This window comes from Mustela erminea, chromosome 16 (genome assembly GCF_009829155.1).
Source record: "Mustela erminea isolate mMusErm1 chromosome 16, mMusErm1.Pri, whole genome shotgun sequence".
Lineage (NCBI taxonomy): Eukaryota > Metazoa > Chordata > Mammalia > Carnivora > Mustelidae > Mustela > Mustela erminea.
Window position 1 is genome coordinate 10335319 of NC_045629.1, and position 20972 is coordinate 10356290.

Consider the following 20972-nt stretch of genomic DNA (forward strand, 5'->3'; position numbering starts at 1 on the left):
ACCTGACTTTCAAATAAGGTCACATTCTGAAGTTCTGACTGTTACCGGTTTATTGTCCCTCAAAAGATATACTGAGTCCTAATCGCCAGCATAGCAGAATCGGACCTTATTTGCAAACAGGATTATTGCAGATGTAATCAGTTAAATGAGGCCACGGCAGAGTAGGGTGGGTTTTTCATCCAGTATGACTGGTGTCTTCATAAGAAGTAACCCAGAGACATAGGCAGAATGCCATGAGGGGCTGAAGGCAGAGAATAGAGTGATGCGTTCACAAGCCAAGGAACACAACAAACTGCTGTGAAACTATTAGAAACTAAGAGAGAAACTACAAACTACAAACTAGCCGGCAAACTACAGCAAAATGGTTGTGCTGATACCAAAATGTCATGCCAGTATTCACTAGCACTGGAAAGACTTTGGGTAAGGTCATCCTGAGCTGCAGGGGAAGCTCTTTGACATGATATTCTATACTCCCAACTCCAACATGACGATTAAAGATCTCACCTGCCATCTGTACAAAGCTAACAAACATGACTATATCAAGAAGGTGGGGTAGGCAAGGGTCAAATGAACTCTGAAACTGAACTCTGAAGAAGTGTCTAGGGCTATACTAGGATTAGCCTGCTGCCAAATTGCCATTCCCCTTAACCACCACAATATCAAGCTTATTTTCTTTCTTTTTTTTTTTTTTTTTTTAAGATTTTTATCAGAGAGAGAGAGGGAGAGAGAGCGAGCACAGGCAGACAGAATGGCAGGCAGAGGCAGAGGGAGAAGCAGGCTCCCTGCTGAGCAAGGAGCCCAATGTGGGACTCGATCCCAGGATGCTGGGATCATGACCTGAGCCAAAGGCAGCTGCTTAACCAACTGAGCCACTCAGGTGTCCCTCAAGCTTATTTTCTAATGTGACAACAGATTTGGCTAAGGTCCCTGATGGTGGATCTCAGAACCCACATGGAATCAATGTGTTAAGAGCCCTGGACCTTATCCCCTGCAACAGCACAGAGTAAGAATTCAGCTGCTGGGAAGTCTGTGCCCAACTATACTCCTCAACACTGACTATCTCTCATTGTCAGTTTCTATCCACTAAAGAAAGTTTAGAAAGCTCCACTTCATTGTATATTATCATTACCAATGACAAAATCCTCGCTGTATCCAACAAAAGGGTGAGGTATGGTAGGGGATTGACCTTAATAATTGCTGAGCTACAGCTGAGATTCTGATAGGATGGTTAAGTATTACAAATGTATGACTTAATAACATTAACTCTCGAAAGCTTTAGTGCATTTCTTACCTGTATATTCAGAAAATGGTTTATGTATCACTCCTAGTACAGGTTTACCATTCACAGCCACACATACCATAGTAGTGACATACTTTCGAAGATCCTCTGTGAAGAAAAAGAAAACAAAAAGAACAGTAACAAAAATTATTAAAATAATTCAAATTTTTAGTTTTAAATTTGAAAATCAACTCAAATACTCAGTCTCTGTACAAGGGATGTACTCACTAAATATCATCACTATTATATGATCAGGCCAATTTTGGTTTAGGAAACATTTTTATTAAAAAAATCCCCTCGGGGGGCGCCTGGGTGGCTCAGTGGGTTAAAGCCTCTGCCTTCGGCTCAGGTCATGATCCCAGAGTCCTGGGAACGAGCCCCGCATGGGGCTCTCTGCTCGGCAGGGAGCTTTCTTCCTCCTCTTTCTCTCTGCCTGCCTCTGCCTACTTGTGATCTCTGTCTGTCAAATAAATAAAATCTTTAAAAAAAAAATCCCCTCGGGGCACCTGGGTGGTTCAGTGAGTTAAGCCTCTGCCTTCAGCTCAGGTCATGATCTCAGGGTCCTGAGATCAAGCCCTGCGTCAGACTCTGCTCAGCAGGGAGCCTGCTTCCCCCTCCCTCTCTGCCTGCCTCTCTGCCTGCTTGTGATCTCTCTCTCTCTCTCTCTGTCAAATAAATGAATAAAATCTTAAAAAAAAAAAAAACCCTCAATATTCCCCATTTCCATTACCTATTTCTACCTATTTCCATGACCTATTTCTACCTATTTTCTAATATCAGTTACTATTAAGACACCTTGTATATCTTCCTCCTGTTCTCCAAAAAGCTACCTACTGAGTGTCTATTATGGTCAAGTTTAGTGCCTAACAACTAGAATACAAAGATGAAAAAGCAGAAGGCCCCACACTCAGAACTTACCATCTAGTAGGAGGGCACATAGATAAGCAATTAACTTTACCATATACACCAAGAGAACAGAGAAAAAATGGGAATTGGATATCTCCAGGTGAGAAACAAGGCATGAGAGGAGCTTTAGAAATGGAAATCTAAGCTAGGGCTAGATTAAAAAAAAAAAGAAAGAAAGAAAACAAAATGGAGATGAGGTGAGTAATTCTCTCTTTTGCTACTTAATTACCCCTGGGTGCCTAGTATTCTGAATTCCAAAGATAGACGTATATACAATAAAACCTTAATTGCCCAAATCACAAGTAAATATTGTATTCTGGCTATATAAATAAATACCTGAACTCATACCTCAATATATAACTCAATAAAAAACACTTCAATAAACAGGTGCCCAACAGGAACCATTTTTTTTTCTGACTGCTAAAAATGTCCCTTCACTGAAGGGTCAGTGATACAGTGAATCACTACCACCAACAGGAGTATGCCACAATATACTGGTTTTGTGGTCAGGGGAGAAAGGTTGAGAATAACTGATCCAGTCCAAAGGTTCCATACTGCACTGCATTAATCCTTAAAATCTAACTGGAAAAGCTGTGTAAGATCGGTAAAGTATTTACTACCAAGTATATATTACCTGCCTTTGTTCTGGTTCTCCAATATATAATGGCAATCTAAAGTCTGAGATCAATCTTAATGTAGAGTCACCTGTATATTCCTGTGTAGCATCAAGTGGATCGATCCAGACAGTAACACTCTCTGCTGGTACCTCTTTAGGGGTGGCTATTTCCTTCAGGATGTCCTCAGGAATCTTACGATCCCATAAGATCACCTCCTGATCAGCTGCATCCACATGTTCCTCAGTATTTATCTGCACCAAAAACAGAAGACAGATGAAAAATTTAGAAACAAATAAAACGCCACCTGAGAAAATACAAGACAGAAAAACATTTCAGACCAAATCACACAAACCGAAAGTAGGTAAAACAGTATTTTTATTTTGAAGCACTTCACTGTAAAATGGAAATATATAAAAGAAATTCCAGCAACATCCTGTCTTCAAGTACTTTCTAATCTAATATTTAAGCTGTTTTTTGCCTAAGATAGAGAATCCAAATATAGAGAAATATAGAGAAACTAAGAAACAAACTATTTAAAGCTTAATGATATTTACAAAAAACAGTAGATCTAAAGTGTAAAAATAGACTGACAATATTATGGAACACTGAGTACGATCAACTCTAAGAGGAAAAGTGACAATGGACTTAAAAGAAATATGCCTTAAAACAGAGAAATGACGAATGCTAAGAGACACAATGTCCTAGAAAAGTAATCATCTAAAATATACCTTTGATCAAAAGAGAAAAGAAACATGGAAATAATAAAATAGATCATAATTTAGTATATTATAAAATGTAAACAAAGGTAAGCTGGGTAATCCAAAAGGACAAAAACAGAAAATCCCAGAAACATCAAGCCACTTAAATCAAAAAATATTTTTAATATGGTGTACAGTAAGCATCCAACCCATCCATTCACTTATTTCTTCACTGATTCTGCAAATGTTTACTGATTGCCTACTGCATGCTAGTTCTGGGGCCTGATGTATAAAAGTGATCAGTTTGAGACAAAAATCTCTGCCCTTGTGGAACTTAGTAGAAATTCTAGAGAGGGAGATAAACAATAAACAAGATACATAAGTAAAATGTGATATGCTGAATAGTGACAACAAGAAGACATAAAATGTAGCAGGGAAGAAGTATGTTGTAGGACAGTAGAAGAATGGTTATTCTTTAAGATAGGGTGCCTGATATTATTCATACTAACTAGCCAAAAATTAGAAACTACCTAATGCCCATCAGCTGATGAATGGATAGACAAAGAGTGGTTCATCCATACAATGAAATGTTATTCAGCCAAAAAAGAAATGAAGTACAATTCATACTATAGGGCTGAGGAACCCCCAAAACATCATGCTAAGTGAAATAAGCAAGAAACAAGAGATCGCATACTGGATGATTCCATTTATGTGAAATGTCTGTAAAAGGCCTATCTACAGAGTCAAGAGATCAGCGGTTGCCTGGGGTAAGGGTAGGAACAGAGATTAACAGTAAATGAGCACAGGTTAATTATTAGGGTGATAAAAATGTTCTAAAACTGATTAAGGACAAAAGTTGTACACTTTGGCAAATCGAAAAACTACTGAAATGGACAACTGCCAGGGGCAAATTATATATGCAAAATATGCTGCAATAAAGCTGCTATTTGTTTTCAAAGTTAGGGTAGCTAAGGAAAAGGTGGTATTAGAATGACAATTTAAAGGAAGTGAGCCTAGCAGGCATCTCACCTTCCAGCCCACCGAGTAAAAACACAAAGGCCCTGAGGTGGGAGTGTGCCTGGTATATTCAGGAGCAAGCAAGAAGTAAAGTATGGCTAGAGCAGGGGCACTTGGGTGGCTCAGACAGTTAAGTATCTGCCTTCAGCTCAGATAATCTCCAGGTCCTGGGATAGAGCCCCAAGCTGGGCTCCCAGCTCAGCAGGGAATCTGCTTATCCCTCTGTCTCTCTTCCTGCTTGTGCCTTCTCTCTCAAATACATAAATAATATCTTTAAAAAAAAAAGATAAGGCTAGAGCAGAGTAAGCCAAGAAGAAAGGAATTGAATGAAGATGAGGTTTGACAATAATGGAAACTGGATGGTGTAGGACCATACAGGCCTGACATAGTGAGCTGCCCTCCATCGTAACCTCTGTTAACAATGCACAGAGCATCCTAGCCACTGCAGAAAGTTAAAGGAGGTGGCCTGTGTAGGGAGGTACAGAGATAGAAAGAAGTGAAATCATAACATCAACTGGTGACTGAGAAAACCCAAAAGAAACTGTAGATAAACTACAGAATAACAGAATGTAGCAAAGTCTCTAGATACAAGATCAATATTTAACAATCAATTGCATTTTTTATATATCAGTGAAAATATTAAAAGTACTTAACATAAAAATGGAAGCTTTTAAAACTAACAAAAAAGTAAATTACCCAGACTTAAAACTACTATTAAGATGTGCAAAAGTACAATGGAGAAAATTAAAATGTATGAAAAAACATTAAGGAATTACAAATGGTAAGAATGTCAATTCTCCCATCAGTAAATCTATAAATTTAATGAAAACTCCAATCAAAATCCCTATAAGTTGTCTTTTTTTTTTTTTTTAATCTCTTCTTGGAAAAAGAGCAAGCCATTTTGGTGAAAGGAAGGAAGGAAAAAAACAAAGAATTAACATGGTGGGATGACTTTCCTGACCAAATATCAAGACTTACTTTAATGTTAGAATAATTAAGACTGTGGCACTTTTCCCCAAAGCTTCACTGAGAAAGCTAAAAATATATACATGTGTGTATATATATATTCACACACACATGCATGTACAGTGTATGTGAAGTGTACAGTGTGATGATTTGATATACGTATATACTATAAAATGATTACCACAATCAAGTTAATTATTAATTAATGCATCTATTACTTACTTTTTTTTTTTAAAGATTTTATTTATTTATTTGACAGAGAGAGATCACAAGTAGGCAGAGAGGCAGGCAGAGAGAGAGAGGAGGAAGCAGGCTCCCTGCTGAGCAGAGAGCCCGATGTGGGACTCGATCCCAGGACTCTGAGATCATGACCTGAGCCGAAGGCAGCGGCTTAACCCACTGAGCCACCCAGGCACCCCTATTACTTACTTTTTTCTTCTGTGGTAAGAACAGTTAAGATCTACTCTTGAAGCAAATTCCAAGTACATGATACAGCATTAACCATAGCAATCTGACTATGTATCCGATGCTTAGAACTTACCTTATTTATAACTAAAAGTTATACCCTTAGACCAACATCCCCTCCATTCCCTAGACTCCGGCAATCACCATTCTAATCACTTTTTCTATAAGCTCAACATTTTTTTTTTTAGATTCCACATACTAGTGATACCACACAATACTTTCTCTGTGTGGCTTACAGTTTCAGGTGGTATATTTAAATCTCTTGAACATTTTTTTTTTAATTTTATTTATTTGACAGAGAGAACAAGAGGGAATACAAGCAGGGGGAGTGGGAGAGGGAGAAACAGACTTCCTGCCAGGCAGGGCGCCTAAGGGACCTGAGCCAAAGGCAGAAGCTTAAGGACTTGAGCTACCAGGCACTCCTCTTGTGCGTTCTGAGTTAGTTTCTGTTGAGTGGTGTAAGATAGGGATCCAGTTTTATTCTTTTGGATATAAACAGTTTTCCCAGCACCTTTATTGAGAAAACTATCTTTTCCCTGTGGTATGTTCTTGATGCCTTGTCAAATACTAGTTAAATGTGTATGTGTGGATTTATGTCTATCTTCCTTTGATCTAAGTGTATGTTTTATGCCACTACCATACTGTTTTGATTAAAGTAACTTTGTAATATACTTTTAAATCAGGAAATGTGATGCTTCCAGCTTTGTCTTTCTTGCTTAAAATTGCTTCAGCTAGGGGCACCTGGGTGGCTCAGTGGGTTAAAGCCTCTGCCTTCGGCTCAGGTCATGATCCCGGGGTCCTGGGATCGAGTCCCGCATCAGGCTCTCTGCTTCAGCAGGGAGCCTGCTTCCTCCTCTCTCTCTCTCTGCCTGCATCTCTCCCACTTGTGATCTCTGTCAAATAAATAAATAAAATCTTAAAAAAAAAAAAATTGCTTCAGCTACTTGTCTCTTTTGTGGTTCCACGTAAATTTTGTGTTATTTATTCTATTTCACTGAAAACTGACATTGGAATTTTTTTTTCTTTTATTTCTTTTCAGCTTAACAGTATTCATTGTCTTTGCACCACACCCAGTGCTCCATGCAATACATGCTCTCCCCAATACCCACCACCTGGTTCCCCCAACCTCCCACCCCCCGCCCCTTCAAAACTCTCAGGTTGTTTTTCAGAGTCCATAGTCTCTCATGGTTCACCTCCCCTTCCAATTTCCCTCATCTCCCTTCTCCTCTCCATCTCCCCATGTCCTCCATGTTATTTGTCATGCTCCACAAATAAGTGAAACCATGTGATAATTGACTCTCTCTGCTTGACTTTTTTCACTCAGCATAATCTCTTCCAGTCCCATCCATGTTGCTACAAAAGTTGGGTATTCATCCTTTCTGATAGAGGCATAATACTCCATAGTGTATATGGACCACATCTTCCTTATCCATTCATCCATTGAAGGGCATCTTAGTTCTTTCCACAGTTTGGAGACCATGGCCATTGCTGCTATAAACATTGGGGTACAGATGGCCCTCCTTTTCACTACATCTGTATCTTTGGGGTAAATACCCAGTAGTGCAATTGCAGGGTTATAGGGAAGCTCTATTTTTAATTTCTTAAGGAATCTCCACACTGTTCTCCAAAGTGGCTACACCAACTTGCATTCCCACCAACAGTGTAAGAGGGTTCCCCTTTCTCCACATCTCTCCAACACACGCTGTTTCCTGTCTTGCTAATTTTGGCCATTCTAACTGGTGTAAGGTGGTATCTCAATGTGGGTTTTTTTTGTTTTTGTTTTTTTTTAATTTTTAATTTTTTATAAACATATATTTTTATCCCCAGGGGTATAGGTCTGTGCATCGCCAGGTTTACACACTTCACAGCACTCACCATAGCACATACCCTCCCCAATGTCCATAACCTCATTCTCCTCTCCCAACCCCTCCCCCCAGCAACCCTCAGTTTGTTTTTTGAGATTAAGAGTCACTTATGGTTTGTCTCCTTCCCAATCCCATCTTGTTTCGTTTATTCTTCTCCTACCCCTTTAACTCCCCATGTTACATCTCCACTTCCTCATATCAGGGAGATCATATAATAGTCTGACATTGGAATTTTGATAGGGATTGCACTAAATGTGTTGACTGCTTTGAGCAGCATGGACAGTTTAACAATACCAATTTTTCTAATCCAAGAAATGCAACACCTTTCCATTTTTTATGTGTCTTCTTCAACTATTTTTACCAATGACAGAGTTTTCAGATCTTTCACCTCCCTGGTTAAATTTATTTTTAAGAATTTTATTGTTTTTGATCCTACTGTAAATGGAATTGTTTTCTTAATTCCTCTCACAAATAGTTCATTGTTCTTAATTCACAGAAATAAAATGGTTTTTGTTTGGGTGCCTGAGTGGCTCAGTTGGTTAGGCACCTGCGTTCAGTTCAGGTCATGATCCTGGAGTCCTGGGATTGAGTCCCTGCTTCTCCCTCTGACCTTCACCTTCTTGTGCTCTCTCTTTAAATCAGTAAAATCTTAAAAAAAAAAAAAAAAAGAAGTTTTTGTTTGTTGATTTTGTATCCAATAACTTTACAGTTATTATTATTAGTTCTAATAGTATTTTGCTAAGAATTTTAGTTTTCTATATGTAAAATCATGTCATCTGCACACAGATAATTTTATTTCTTCTTTTCTGATTTGGATGAATTTTATTTCTTTTACTTACCTAGCTCTGGCTAGGACTTCCAATATTATGTTGAATTAAAAAGTACTTGCGCATCCTTGTCTTCCTAATGATGTTAGAAGAAAAGCTTTCAGATTTTCATGAATGGGTCTCATGTTAGCTGTGAGCTTGTCATATATCGCCTTTATTATGTTGAGGTGTATTTCTTCTATACCTAATTTGTTGAGTTTTTATCATGAAAAAAATGTTGAATTTTGTCAAGTGCTTTTTATCTTTTTATTTTTATAGTGAGATATATATATTTTTTATATATTTTTATCTTTCATTCTGCTCAGGTGGTATATCACATTGACTGATTTGCAAATATGGAAACCATCCTTCATCCCAGGTTAAATCCTACTTGATCATGATGTTTGATTCTTTTAATATCTGCTGAATTACTTTGCTAGCACTTTGTTGAGGATTTTTGTATGTTATGAGCATGAGGAATAACAGCCTGTGATTTTCTTTTCTTATAGTACCCTGCATAGCTTTGGTATCAGGGTAATGTTGGCTTCATAAAGGGGAGTTTGGAAGTGTTCCATCCTCTTCAATTTGGGGTTAGAATTTGAAAAGGACAGGTATTAATTTTCCTTTAACTGTTTGGTAGACCAGTGAAGACATCTCATTATGGAATTTTCTTTACCAGAAGTTTCACTAATGATTCAATCTCCTTACAGGTCAGTTCAGGTATTCTATTTCTTCATGAATCAGTCTTAGTAGGTTGCGTGTTTCTACGAATTGATCCATTTCTTCTAGATTATCCAATCCGTTGGCCTAGCATTGTTAACAGTCGTCTCTCATGATCATTTGTATTTGCAGTATCAGGTATAATGTTTATGCTTTCATTTATGAATTTTATTTTTAGAGAGAGAGAAAGAGAAGGAGGGGAGGGTAGTAAAGGGAAAGAATCATAAGCACCCTCTGAGCTGAGTGCAGAACTCAATCTCACAACCCTGAGATCATGATGTGAGCCAAAATCAAGAGCTGGACACTTAACCAACTGAGCCACCTAGGTGCCCCCTTTTTAGTTAATTTCAAGATTTTATTTCCCTTGTGATTTCTTCTTGAACCCATTGATTGTTCAAAGGTACACCGTTTAATTTTCATAGGTCTGTGCATCTTCCAGCTTTTGTCCTGTCATTGACACCACCATGGTCAAAAAAGACCTATGATTATAATTTTAATCTTCAATTTGTTAGGACTCGTTATCTGCCTTACAGGCTATCTATCCTGGAGAGTACTCCATATGAGCTTGAGAAGAATGTGTATTCTGCTACTGTTGGATGAAATGGGTTATACATTTCTGACAGTGCCTATACCAGTGTGAAAATAGTACAAGTTTATTATTTCCTTATTGATGACCTGTCCAGATGATGTATCCATTGGTGAAAGTGAGGTACAGAAGTCTCTATTATTATTGCACTGCTATCTGTTTCTGTACCCAGATCTATAATATGTGCTCGATATATTCAGTGCTCTGATTTTGGGTGCATATGTATTTACAATTATTGTATCTTCTTGATAAACTGACCCTTTTATCATTACATAAATTCTTCTTTGTCCCTTGTTAGAGTTTTTTTATTTAAAGTCTATTCTGTCTGATAACAGGATAGCTATCCCATTCTCTCTGGGTTTCCATTTGCATGGAATATTTTTTTTCTACCCCTTCACTTCGATCCTATGTGTGTCTTTAAAGCTGAAGTGTTTCTCTTATTAGTGGCATACATTTCGGTCTTTTCTCTTTTTTTTTAATCCATTCACCTGGTCTGTTTTTTGACTGGAGAATTTAGTTCATCTACATTTCAAATAATTAGTAAATGCGGACTTACTAATGCCATCCTGTTAATTGCTTCCTAATTTTTGTGGCTTCTTTGTTCCTTTCTTATTCTCTAAATGTCTTCCTTTCTGATATGATTATTTTCCATGGTGGTATCCTTTGTTTGTCTATCAGAGGCTTTTGTCTTGTGGTTATCATGAGACTTACATAAAATATCTTATAGTTATTTTAAGTTGATAACAACTTTGATTGCATATGAACTCTTCCCTCTTTCACTCCCTCTACAACATGTTTTTAATGTTACATCTTTTTATATTCTATATCTGTTAACAAATTTTTGTAGCTATAGTTTTAAAAAAATACTCATCTTTTAACTTTTATATTAAATGATTTACATACCACTATTACATTCAAAAATTCTGAATTTCATTATATACTCATTTTTTATATTACTATTTAGCATGCTTTCATTTCAACTTAAGGACTCCATTTAACATTTCTTGTAAGGCAGATCTAGTTGTGGTTCATTTATTTACCTGGGAAAGTCTTTATCTTTTCTTCATTTCTAAAGACAGAGTGTTACAAGGTAAAGTATTCTCAGTTGGCAGGTTTTTTTGTTTTTGTTTTTCTTTCAGCACTCCAAATATATCCTGCTCTCTTTTGGCCTATAGGGTTTCTGGTGAAACATTTGCTGATAGCTTTATGGGGGTTCCCTTCTATCAGATGAGTTTTTTTTCTACTGCTTTCAAAATTCTTTGGGTTTTGACAGTTTTATTATAATGTATCTCAGTAAGTTCTCTCTGAGTTGAATTTGTGAACATTTGAGTTTCACGCAGCTAGATATGCCTATATCGCCCCTGATTTGGGAAGTTTTCAGCCACCATTCCTTTAAATAAACTTTCTGCCTTTTCTCTCTCCTTCTCTGGGACTTCTGAAATGTAAATAGTTACACTTGATGGTGCCCCATAATGCACACAGGTTTTCTTTACTTGTTTTATTTATTTTCTTTTTTCTCTGTTGACTGAATGATCTCAAAGGATCTGTTTCTGAGTTCGTGGATTCTTTCTTCTGCTTGATCAAGTCTTCTGCTGATTCCTGCATTTTCATTTCTTGTATTCTTCAGCTCTAACTTTCTAGCAGCTTTTTAAACTTCTCTGTTTTATCTCTTTTTCGTTCGTATATTGTTTTCCTGATTTCTTTGAGTTGTCTGTGTTTTCTTAAGCTCACTGAACTTCCCTAAAACAATTATTTTGAATTCTTTGACAGACAATTTATAGATCTCTGTTTTGGGGGGAGCAGTTATTAAGAAATTATATTCCTTTGGCAATGTTTTATTTCATAATTTTTTTGTACTCCTTGAAGTTTTGCATTGCTGTCTTCACTTCTGAAGGAAGTTATCTCCTTCACTCTTTCCTGACTGGCTTTGGGAGACAGCTATCTCACCTTGAGTCTGATGTGGATGGAATTCGGAGGCTTTCTCTGACCTTTTCAGAGAGATGAAAAGATGTAGATGTGCCTTCTCCACACTTTCTGTTCCCTCCTGGAGGGCATTCTTAAGATTATATGCTTTGTCTCAATTCCACAAACCCAGACCAGGTGCTGAGGGTCACCCATTTGTTTTCTCTAGGGTGGTACCTTGCAATACTCAAGTCTGTGAGCCTTTTCCCAATTGTGCAGTTATGCGGGTTTTTTGCACTTGTTTGCTAGCCATTTGCAAAGGCTCAGTCTCACCATCTACAGGAGCACACGCTAAAATCAGGCCAATGTCGGTGAGGGGGGTGGGTCTGCACAAGGTATATAAAATGTTGAGGCTGACTGTGAGCCAGCTGTGAGGATCTGAGGGTGAGGAGTCCACAGTGGGCTTGTGGGCAGCCTTCCTTTTGGGTATCTATTAAGAGATACCCTTTGTAGTTTGAGCCCTGGTTTATCTGCCCCCACAGCGTCTCCCAACCCCACAGCCTTACAGATCACTCTAGTAATGTAGGTGACAAAAGAAAGAAGTGGGCTTCTTGGGCGGTGTCCTGCTTGGCTGGAAAAGCCAGGTACTCACTCAGACCCCTGTGGGTACAACTGCAGGCTGTAGGGGTCTCTCCTGGCACTGACCTTGATGGAGAGATGATGCAAGCTAAGTGAAAATGTTCCTCTTATTTGGATCAATGCATCTATTCTTAAGTTTTGGTTTGGTTTTTTTTTTTTGGCCCCAATGATGTGTTGGAACTTCTCTGCTGGACTTCCAGACTCCTACAACGGAACTCTTGTCTGTGAATGACTACCAAAATCAATGTCCTGTGAGGGAATGACAGTAGAGAACTCCTTTTGTACCATCTTGCAGACATCAAGTTAAAGTATTTTGGATTTAGAGCCCATACGCTTAATAATACTACAGTGCTAGGCTATGTCAGATGAATTAATCTAAGAGTAACACCATACAAACACCACAGAATAAACTTAAACAACAAATGTGACTCCCAGAAACAACAAAGTAGTTCACCAACTACAAACCCTTGTAGTTTACAAAAATGGCGATGCCAAGTCTAGGAAGCAACTATTGTGCCTTATGATTTAAGAATTTTGCCTAAAGTTCAAGTCAGCTTCTCCATATCTTTTCAATGTAGTATGACCTGACAAATTATAGAAGTGTATTTGAAAACATCTTTCCTGAGAAACAAATGAAGCCGGAGAACAAAAATATCAGCACAATGTCCTCATCTGCTTTTGCACAACTACTACTGGTAACCTGCCACTACCATTACACACCTACAAATTGAATAAATCCACTTTCCGCCACTGTAAAGAGCCTTACACATAGCTGGTAAGATCACAAGCAGTAAATCTATCCCAGTTCTTCTCCACATTTCACTAGCCAATAAGTCCTCCCAATTTCAAATAAATGAAATTATGAAATTATGTATTCCAAACAAATCTCAATTTAAACCACCATCTTGCTGTCACTTGGATTTCTCAAATAGCCTTCAATTGCTCTGGTCTCCTACAACGCATTCACTGATTCGTTCACTTATTCAACAACTACTAATGACCATATATTCTAAACTGTTTTGGGCACTAGGATAAAATAATGAACAAAATGGACAAAATCACGGCCTTAACCGAGCTTGCCTTTGCAACCCAGCAACTTGTCATCTTCCTAAATAAGAGTATTGTCACTCCCTGCTTAAAACTTGCCAATGGTTTTTCATTACACAGAAATAAAATCCAAACTCCTTACCATCACCTACAAAGTAAGGCATGGATGATTTGGCCTCAGTAACCTTTCTTTACCTGCATCCTTATTTCCTACACTCCAGACTTGTCTTTTCTGGTCCCTTGGCCTCAGGGCCTTTGTACTTGCTTTGTACTTGTACTCTTCTGTTCATATACACTTTTCCCAAATCTCTTCATGATGGTCTGCTTCTTATCATTCAGATCTCAGTTCAAATCACAGAGACATACAAGGGCCTGCCCTGACTATCATGGCTGAAGCAGAAGCCCCCACTCACTCTTCTAACATGGTCTTATTTTTCTTCTTCAAAACCCTTATCAGTATCTGAAATCAGTTTATTTGTTCATATGTGTACCATATGAATACTGAATACAGAATACTGACCCACAAGACCTTAAGTTTTATAAGTTCTAGGACATAATTTCCTTCATACTGTAGCTGCATCCCACTGCTGAAACCAGTGTCTGGCATAGTAGGTGTTGAATAAATACTTCTGTATTGACAACATTATTCTTTGCCATTGTACTTTCGTTTCTTCCCCATAACCATTTCCATTCAGTCTTCTCCCTCCCTCATTGGTACTGCCTGTCTCAGTCCTCAAAAGGGAACTGAAGAATAGGAAATCAAGACTTCAAAACACAATTAATGCTATTAATATGAAAGTTCAGTAACTTTGGGGTTGAAGAGGCTTTTGGTTAATGCTTAAGGAGGTACCAACTACTGCATTTCTCCATAAATCATAACATCATAAAAAGTTCTCAGATATAGTACCTCGCACTGTGCCTATCACACACAGCAGGCATTCAATAACTATTTTCTAAATGGGTACCTTCTTCTACCTTTTTAGACGCGTTTTACTATCAACACCATCTTTCACACATATACTTATAAATAAACATGTTCTAGTTTCTCACATTTTAAAAACACCACCAAAAAAATTCATAGAAACTTCTCTTAGTTTCATATAAGACCCCAGCCAAGCTCTGTAGAAGTCCAATTTCTTAAAAGTCTGCATTTTTCCTCATCCCATCTTTTTCAATTCTGCAACCTTTCCATCAAGCCACCAAGCAAGCTCTTAAAAAGTTCACCAATGACCATTCACCATGCAGAACCATCACTAAGAGTATGTTCTGTCATTGCCAGCTCCTCAATTTATTGGGAATGTGACTTATCTAGGCTAGTCACCTAATCTTCCTGAGCTGCTAAAGTGGATGATAAATCTATCTCCCTACTGGGATCTATGGCTGAATTAATGAATAGAATAGGTAAAACAAACAAGCTTAACATTGTGCTTAACAAAGAGTAAGCATTTAGTAAATGCTGGCTGCTATTATTATTAAATGATTATTTTCCATCTTTGCCTTAGGCCCTTGATCTTCCCCTTTCACACTATATTCTTTCCATAAGCAATCCTGTTCCAATTAATATCAAAACGATGACTCACAAATTCGTATTTCAAATTCAGATGTCTCTTCAGAGCCATATATTCAAATACCTCCTTAACATGTCCCCTTGGCCATATCAAAGACAACTCTTAACTTCATAAGTCTAAGACGGCACTTGTAATCTGCCCCCTTGGACGTATCATCCCTCACTCTTCATCTCCAGCAAAACACCAATTGTGAAAGCCAGATATAGAATACACTCTGTAACATCCTTAGAAATTCTCTCATCTCTTTCCAATTCTATTTTCTCTACAAACACAGCCCCAATTTAAAATGCAGAATGTCTCTCTTGAAAAAAAACCTCCTAACTGGTTTACTCCCTCCAAACGATTCTCCAAGCATCAACTCTGAGGCCTTCTAATCATTCAAAATACTGTGGGTTAGTTAAAAGTACACTGTAGTTATACCTCCTATACTGACTTATATATAGAATTAAATAGACCTGAGATGATTCTCAGACCATTAAATGAATCTCTCTACAGGCCTAAAATTATTTTCTAGCTATCTAAAGTTTGGTAAATTATTTAGCCTTTCCAAGCCTCAATTTCTGTAGCTGCAGAATGGAAGCAATAGTACTTGACTTCCTATGCTGTCGACAAGAGTACCTTAATAATGGGAATAAAAAGCTTAAAAGCTTAATTCAGTGCTTGCTACTGAGAACTAAATAAATGTTAGCTAGTAAACCAAGCTGAGTGTAATGTTCCTACTGCCTGAGTTCTGGTCCTCATCTCTTGCACAGCCTATTTTAACATACCCCAACTGGTCTCAAGCACCTCCAAATACCCACAGCCCAAAGCGTATTGTAGGCTTTAAAAAAGGTCAGGTAAATCTGGTCTTCTTTAGTACTTTAGGATTAAAGATCACGTTCAAACTTCTTTGAGTTTGGCATATGATCCAGCCCATTTACCTTCCTATTTTCTTCCACAGTCATTTCCCCCAATGTGCATCGGATTCAGACCTATCAGCATACTTGAATTTACTATACTACCACCTCTACTGGGCCAGCTCCTTTCAACTTGGGTTTTTTTCTGTCCGCAATGCTTATGTCTGCACTAATTATCAAATTACTAGTTATCTGGAATTTATAGAAGAGGAAAACTGCAGCTCAAAGAAGTGAAATGACTGGCCAGGATCACATAGGTGGGTGACTAGACAAGACATCAAGGCAAGTGGTTCCTTTTATTTATTTATTAATTTTTAGAAATTTATTTATTCATTTGAGAGACAGAGAGAGAGAGCACTAATGCACACAAGCAGGGGGAGTGGCAGACGGAGGGAGAGAGAGCAGCAGACTCCCGACTGAGCAGGGAGTACAGAGCTCAGGGTGGTGCTCCACCTCAGGACCCTGGGATCATGACCTGAGCTGAAGGAAGCCATTTAACTGACTGAGCCATTCAGGTACCCCTCAAGGCAAGTGTTCTAGCACGGTATTAGCACTTCTCAGACTTTTCCAATGAGCACTCCTGCTGAGAGAAGAGTTTAACTCCCATCCCAGAGGTCAAGGACGTCTTACACCCAAGACTCTGAAGAGCAAAATGAATCATTTTCAAAGTCAAAAACTTTAAATAAGTTGAGGATATAGAGGCTCACACAGTTAGAGCTCCCCATGTGTTAAATTGAAACTACAAATCCAAGTTGTCTGTTCTGTGGCTCTAAATTCATTCCACAAACCTATCGTCAGCCTTCATTTTCATCACTATTCAGAAGGATGTAATTAAAGACAGTATCATACAAATGGCTGCAGTTACTATTACTTTCTTAAAATAAAATCAAGTACAGCCAGAGTGTTTAGGAAGAGGAGAAAGACTGCCCTGAGGACTCTCCCAAGAACCCTAATGTAAGAAAGGCTGAAGACAAAAGGAAATCCAGGGATCATAGGTCAAACCTGAGTTTTCTTATGATAACAAACTTCTGCAGAGGAGGGCTTCTCAACCAGGGCACCAACTGAAAACTTAGGCCAGATCATTCTTTGTTACGGAGAGCTGTCACGTCATTGTGGGCCAGTTAACCATCTACCTACTAAATGCCAATAGCATTCCACCCCAATTTGTGACAAACAAAAATCTCTAGACTTTGCCAAATGTCTCTCAAGGGCAAAAACACACCCATCTGAGTACTCTAGAGTGTACTCAGATATACACCTGGTATAACCTTGTTCTGAGAAGTAAACATCAGGAGAATTCAAGACTGAATCTTGATTCTAGACAGGAAAATCATGAGAGAAAGTAAGACACCTCTCCCTACTTGCACAGGACACCAGGGTAAAAGAAGAAAGTATTTGTGGCTTCTCAGTGCTAATTTGCCATAAGAAAGTAAACTGAGTGGGATTTGACTTAAATTCCTTATCCAAAAAATCCAGGTGAGGCTTCAAAAACAACGAGACATTGAAGACTGTATTCTGGGTGCTGCAGGAGAGGAAAGAAAAGAATCCAGAGCTGAGTTTCTACTTAGATGACAGCATTTGGTCTCTAGTTTAACAACATAGTAATAAAAGGAAGCAACTCAATATGATACTACCCTACTTTGATACTGTATAAATGAACATAACCTCCTTTACTCCAGCAAAAGTCCAACACTAAAAATATACATGTGAACATTCAGTCACAAGAAAACAAAAAGTTATTTTACGCAGAGCCTTCAACATCTGCAATTCTGAAAGCCTAGCTTTTATGTTTAATAAAATGCAGCTCACCACCCTTGGCAGCTATTCCCATAGCATTTGCTAAAAAGTGAGAAAACAAAGCAGAATCCTGTGGAAGTTCACCAAAGCAAAAGGTTTGGTAGGGGTGGGGTGGAGTTCACATGTGAACACACACGCACATACTTCCATGTTTTTGGTATTTAAGACTATTTTGTCTTTATCCTTAAAAAAAGAAATTCAACTCTACTTCATATATTTTATTATTATTGCTTTTAATATTCCACAATTTGATGTTTTCCCAGGAAATTTACCATAAGTTTTAGGTAGCCTCTTAAAGATCTAGCTAAAATGAAGAATTAGAGAGTTCACATAAACTACAGTGTCATGAGCCTAAGATTTCCCATCTGTAAACTGGCATAAATAAAATTTACTTCTTAAAAGTTGCTGTGGCGAGGGCACCTTGGTGGCTGTTAAGCAGTTGCCTTCAGCCCAGGATCCTGGGATAGAGTTCCACCTGGGGCTCCCTGCTCTGTGGGAGGCCTGCCGTTCCCCATGCTTGTGCTTGCTCTCTCTCTCTCCCTTGTTCTCCCTGTGTCAAATAAGTAAAATCTTAAAAAAAATAAAAAATAAAAAAGTTGCTGTGGCGATCAAATGAAGTCCTGTGTGGCCACTATCTGGGGGCCTAAAAAACAGTCAAGAAATGGTTACCATTTCTACTGTTGTAACTATTCTATATCAACTTCTCTGAAACTCCTGTTTCTTCCACAAACTCTGAAGAGAAGAACACGTGTTTTGGAGAAAGAATATATTTTAGAAGCACATCTTACATCTATGAAAACACAAGGTAAGTATTTGTGTTGATAAAGATTTGTAATGATAAAGTAGGCTAGGGCAAAGAAAAATAAATGTTTGGTGTTTTGTTTGAGAATTCTCCTGTCAAATACACCTGACTGCTAGCAGCTCTGCCAGAAGCCAATGTTCCTTTCCCTGCAAAAAAATTTTTAAGGAAAAAAAAAAAAAAAGAAAAAAGAAAAAAACGACAGAAAGAGGACAAAGGAGAAACAAAGCAATAATATGACAGACCAGAGGAAAGGTTACACAAGATAAGTAAATTCTACAATGACAATATTCTCCTAACTCTTCCAAGAACAACAGTAAAAGGTCAGATGCCTTCCAAAGAAGCTGGGGTTTAGATTTCAGTTTATCTAATTAATAGAATACCACTGGAAAAAATTTTTCTTCCCAGTAGCCAAAATCTACTATTAGGTGAGTTAAGACATACACTTACAAAGCATTGCTACGCTATGCTAAGTTCTTCCTCCAGAATTATGTTTTTTAAAATTTTATTCATTCAACAGCAGCTCCACTAAAATGAATTTTAGAAATATTAGTAACAAAATTCAAAATTCTAGATTTACCTAAGAAAACGTCAATTCCTTCCCCCAGAAATCTATCCAAATAAAACGCAAAGGTTCTTCAATTCTATCTGGAGATAATAACCGGGTAGACAGCTGAAATGAAGTTACTGGGAAACATACTTCCAAACACCCCTTTAGAGAGCCGCCAGAGTACATGCCATTAAGAGATCACTCCACAGCTAAAGTATATCGTAGTATATCATAAGCATACCCCCAACAAATGCCCTGCACATTAACAGCTCTGCAACAAGACTTCCACGGTTTTTAGCCCTCAATTAGCTCCTGGTAGGTCCGGCAAAAACATGAACTCTATAGTCACAACCCTTTCAACAACTACATCAAGGAAGGCTACACGGCCAAGGGGGTTCTAGTCCAACCTCCTTCATTTTAGAAAAGGGCCTGAAGTGAGGAGTGAAGTTAACTTTCACAGCCTTTTCATATCAAGGCCCACCCAGAACTGAGAGTTCCAGCTTCCAGGTACAAAGCACTTACACAAACCCCAGGAGGGGCCAAGAAGTTAGGTAAGGCCTCTGAGTCAGACTACCTGCAACCTCACCCATCTCGCCTGCCAACCGTTTGAACGACCTTGAGCACCTCCACTTCGCGTCTCAATTTCCACGTCTGCAACATGAGAGTCAGGACCCCACGCCCCGGGGCCGTCGGAGGAGTCAAGGCTCCGGGACGCGCTCCGCGGCTCCCCGGCTCCCGGACCGGGGCAGGCGGCGCCGCCCATCCGCTCCCGGCGCGCCAGGCACTCGTGGCACCCACCTGCACGTTAGGGAAGGCGGTCTTAAGCAGGTAGAACATCTTGCGGTTGGACAGCACGTCCCCGCTGGTCATCTTGTCCTCGGCGCCTTCGCGCGTCTTCCCCTTGGACTTCTCGTGGAGGACGTTGCTCTCGCGGACGCGCCTCACCTCGTCGCCGCCGCGAACAGCGGCCAACACCGACACGGCCAGCATCTCGCGGAGGTCCACCGTGCCCCCGTCGGCCGCGGCCGCGGGCCCCGCCGCCCCGCCGCCGCCCGGCTCGCCGCCCAGGCCGAAGAGGCTGAAGCGGCCGGCCAGAAAGCCCGAGTACAGATGGTAGAGTACGCCGAGCCCCAGCAGGCAGAACACGGCCACCCCCAGCGGGGACAAGCGGATGCCCATAGGGGCCATGGCGCGGGAGGCCGGCGCTCGGGGCGGCGGCCCTCACAGGCCTCCCCGCGCCCGCCGCCGCCGCCGCGCTCCCGGGCCTGGCGCCGCGCTTCCTACACCGGCGTCCGCTCGCCGGCGCGCGCGCGCCCCATCGCTCCCTTCCGGGAAAGGCCGAGCCGCGCCGAGAAGCCCACCGTTGACGAGCCGCGCGCCCAACTGTCCCGGGCAGCGCGGTCCCGGGTCCTCAGCCGGGGCAGCGGGTCTCACTTCCACGTTAGCCAACGGCTGCGAGGTGAAAGGGGAGCGTGGGTGTGTATCCGGGTTACGCGAGGGGGCGGGGCGGGGCGGGGGTAATATAGGCCACGCCCTCGGGGCGGGGCGACCCTGGGGGCGGGACGACGGTCTACCAGTTTAGGGAGCTGCTAAATTGCTCCTCGTCCTTTAGTCCGGATGGAGCAATGTTTGAGTTTTCGAATCACTCTTGCGTGTGACGGGACAATTTTCCATGGAGGGAAGGTGCTGAGTGCCTTGCGCAAATTTAAATTAAATCTCTCTTCGAACGAAGATGTATGGCTGAAATGAGGTGTACTCTTTATTAGTTTTTAGAGTACCCATCGCTATCAGATTATTGGCGAACGGAGGAAATTACAAGCCATTTTCAGAGAGATCGGTATGCTTTTTT

The 20972-nt window shown here is 39.9% G+C and overlaps 1 protein-coding gene across 1 annotated transcript in view; it reads right to left on the bottom strand.

The window, feature by feature from the left end:
* The window catches only part of BPNT2 (3'(2'), 5'-bisphosphate nucleotidase 2), a 36889-nt gene extending 16278 nt beyond the window's left edge, over window positions 1-20611 (bottom strand). Inside the window, exons 1-3 of the mRNA XM_032315769.1 lie at window positions 19922-20611; window positions 2891-3053; window positions 1292-1387 (exon numbers count right to left, since the gene is read on the bottom strand). Coding sequence (XP_032171660.1) covers window positions 1292-1387; window positions 2891-3053; window positions 19922-20311 — 649 coding nt within the window. The 5' untranslated portion in view covers window positions 20312-20611. The remainder of the gene's footprint in view (window positions 1-1291; window positions 1388-2890; window positions 3054-19921) is intronic.
* Between the last annotated feature and the right edge of the window lie 361 nt (window positions 20612-20972).